The sequence below is a fragment of the Limulus polyphemus genome, unplaced genomic scaffold (assembly GCF_000517525.1).
Source record: "Limulus polyphemus unplaced genomic scaffold, Limulus_polyphemus-2.1.2 Scaffold8656, whole genome shotgun sequence".
Classification (NCBI taxonomy): domain Eukaryota; kingdom Metazoa; phylum Arthropoda; class Merostomata; order Xiphosura; family Limulidae; genus Limulus; species Limulus polyphemus.
Genome location: NW_013674266.1, coordinates 22,529 through 25,724, shown reverse-complemented (window position 1 = coordinate 25,724; position 3,196 = coordinate 22,529). Strand labels below are relative to the sequence as shown.

At 38.4% G+C, this 3,196-nt stretch overlaps 1 protein-coding gene across 1 annotated transcript in view; it reads right to left on the bottom strand.

Moving 5' to 3' along the window:
* LOC106475489 (homeobox protein extradenticle-like) overlaps window positions 1-3,196 on the bottom strand; it is a 28,237-nt gene that overhangs the window by 3,230 nt on the left and 21,811 nt on the right. Inside the window, exon 2 of the mRNA XM_013936169.2 lies at window positions 1,705-1,895. Within this exon, the coding sequence (XP_013791623.1) occupies window positions 1,705-1,895 (191 nt within the window). The remainder of the gene's footprint in view (window positions 1-1,704; window positions 1,896-3,196) is intronic.

The window sequence follows — 3,196 nt, the reverse complement described above, 5'->3', positions numbered from 1 at the left end:
ATTAAATTTATACTACTGGAAGTTGTGAGCTTTGAACCGTGTATACCACAAGTAGCCTTATTTAGTCGGGTCTTAGAGCTTAGTAACAAGTTAAAAACATAATAAACATTAAATTTATACTACTGGAAGTTGTGAGCTTTGAACCGTGTATACCACAAGTAGCCTTATTTAGCCGGGTCTTGGGGCTTGCAGAAATGCTTTACAATCGTTCACAAAAAAAAATGTAAGTACAACTATCGGTCTGTAATCGCAAACTGACCTCCCTTAATGGTTAAGCCTAAAGAGAATGATAGTATTTAAACATTCGCTTTATCAGTTCCCTGAAGCTAAAGAACCGATAGCAACCCTACGTAAAGTTATTAATTCTCTCGCTTACATCTTTTCTGAGGGGCTTTGGTTTCTCCTTCTGCACTTGAAATTTGAAGTCCGATTTTATTATGTATATCCATTTACAAACGTCTGGGTTAGAAGAAAAAAGTCAAAAATCTTCTCAAACTCAAACAATAGGTGATGTCTCACAGACACAGCAAAATAAAGAGCTTCAATCATATTGGCCCGTTGTATTCACGTGCTGTAAAACTAATTTACTACGTCACATTTTATTCAGTGTAACTCAGTAGTGATTCTCAGGCTTCAAGTATGTTGCCACGGGCCTCCACTAACTCAGTGGTGATTCTCAGGCTTAACGTATGTTGCCACGGGCCTCCACTAACTCAGTGGTGATTCTCAGGCTTAACGTATGTTGCCACGGGCCTCCACTAACTCAGTGGTGATTCTCAGGCTTAACGTATGTTGCCACCGGCCTCCACTAACTCAGTGGTGATTCTCAGGCTTAACGTATGTTGCCACGGGCCTCCACTAACTCAGTGGTGATTCTCGGGATTCTTGTATTTTGCTAATAATAAGGATAAGTTTCTTCTTGAAACTTTGCTTTCACATAAAACGACACACCACTCAAGAGGTTAATGCCCAATATCTAAACCATCATTTCACAAATGTCTCTGTGTGTGTAATGTCCAATACTGTATATCTAAACCATCATTTCACAAATGTCTGTGTGTGTGTGTAATGTCCAATAATGGTTTAGATATACAGTATTGGACATTACACACACACAGACATTTGTGAAATGATGGTTTAGATATACAGTATTGGACATTACACACACACAGACATTTGTGAAATGATGGTTTAGATATACAGCATTTCACAAATGTCTGTGTGTGTGTAATGTCCAATACTGTATATCTAAACCATCATTTCACAAATGTCTGTGTGTGTAATGTCCAATACTGTATATCTAAACCATCATTTCACAAATGTCTGTATGTGTAATGTCCAATACTGTATATCTAAACCATCATTTCACAAATGTCTGTACGTGTCCGGTTATAACAGGTGAACCGCTAAACCAATTGCCACTGACATATACTCTTTGGACCCCCCCTCCACCTCGGATAATAATGTGGGAGAGGGCATTCAGATATGATTCGATATGTCATCCCCGGGAGACCGGACAAGTCAGCTACTAATGGCCTGACGTAAATATTACAACTGACAGCGTGTCAAACGTAACTGACCGTAGCTTATCATAATGTAACCTTGGGTTAAGGTAGACAAGTAAGTACATAGAAAACTCCCAGGAAGACTGAAAGAACGACAAGTAAAAAAAAAAAAAAAGGTGGAAATGACGCGGATACTGACCTGGCGTCCAAAAACCTCGATCTTAGTATCATAACGGCTTCGCACGTGCTCTGTTTCAGCTGCACTTGGATGGAGTTGAATTTTCTATGGATGATCTGTACCATTCTCTCGATCTCCTTTGGAGTGATAGGCCTCGTCCGACTTTGTTCTCTGAGCAGGTTCATCACGTGTGTAGTAAACTCGTTGCAAGCCTACCGTGAAGCAACTGTTACTTTAAAACAGACTCATTATGCATGAACCTTTTGGTACTTTGAAAACAAAAGTTACACATATTGAACAATACACAGTATTCAGACCAACATGTAAACAATATACTTAGGTTTTATTTTAAGAGTCCGAACAATGTACAGTATTTAGACCAACATTTAAACAATAAATTTAGGTTTTATTTTAAGAGTTTGAACAATACATAGTATTCACACCAACAATAAACTTAGGCTTTATTTTAAAAGTCCGAACAATACACAGTATTCAGACCAACAATAAACGTAGGTTCTATTTTAAGAGTCCGAACAATACACAGTATTCACACCAACAATAAACTTAGGCTTTATTTTAAAAGTCCGAACAATACACAGTATTCAGACCAACAATAAACGTAGGTTCTATTTTAAGAGTCCGAACAATACACAGCATTCAGACCAACAATAAACGTAGGTTCTATTTTAAGAGTCCGAACAATACACAGTATTCACACCAACAATAAACTTAGGCTTTATTTTAAGAGTCCGAACAACACACAGCATTCAGACCAACAATAAACGTAGGTTCTACTTTAAGAGTCCGAACAATACACAGTATTCACACCAACAATAAACGTAGGTTCTATTTTAAGATCCCACATCAGATATGTCATACACACAATGACTATTAAAGTAAGTATAGAATTTATCATCACCAGCGTAAGTGCATTGATAATCGTAATTAGACAAAAACAATACCGATAATTAATTATCTGAGAACTCATACTGATTTGTACGCAGAAACTTCAACTATATTATCATAGTTACTCTTAATCGTATCCTGAAGATGCGTTACATTTCGTTTGGTTTATTTTGAATTTCACGCAAACCTAACTCGAGCACTAGTTGTGCTCTAATTTAGCAGAGATAGACTCGAGGGAAATCGGTTGGTCACCACCACCCACCGCCTACTCTTAGGCTACTCTTTTACCAACGAATAGTTGGATTGACCGTCATATTATAACGCCAACTCGGCTGTTACAATGTAACACGTCACTCTAGTTGATACCACCAGACAGGTAGCCAGTTCACTATCCTACAGTTGACACCACCAGACAGGTAGCCAGTTCATTATCCTACAGTAACACGTCACTGTAGTTGATACCACCAGACAAGTATCTAATTCACTATCCTACAGTTGACACCACCAGACAGGTAGCCAGTTCACTATCCTACAGTAACACGTCACTCTAGTTGATACCACCAGACAGGTAGCCAGTTCACTATCCTACAGTAACACGTCACTCTAG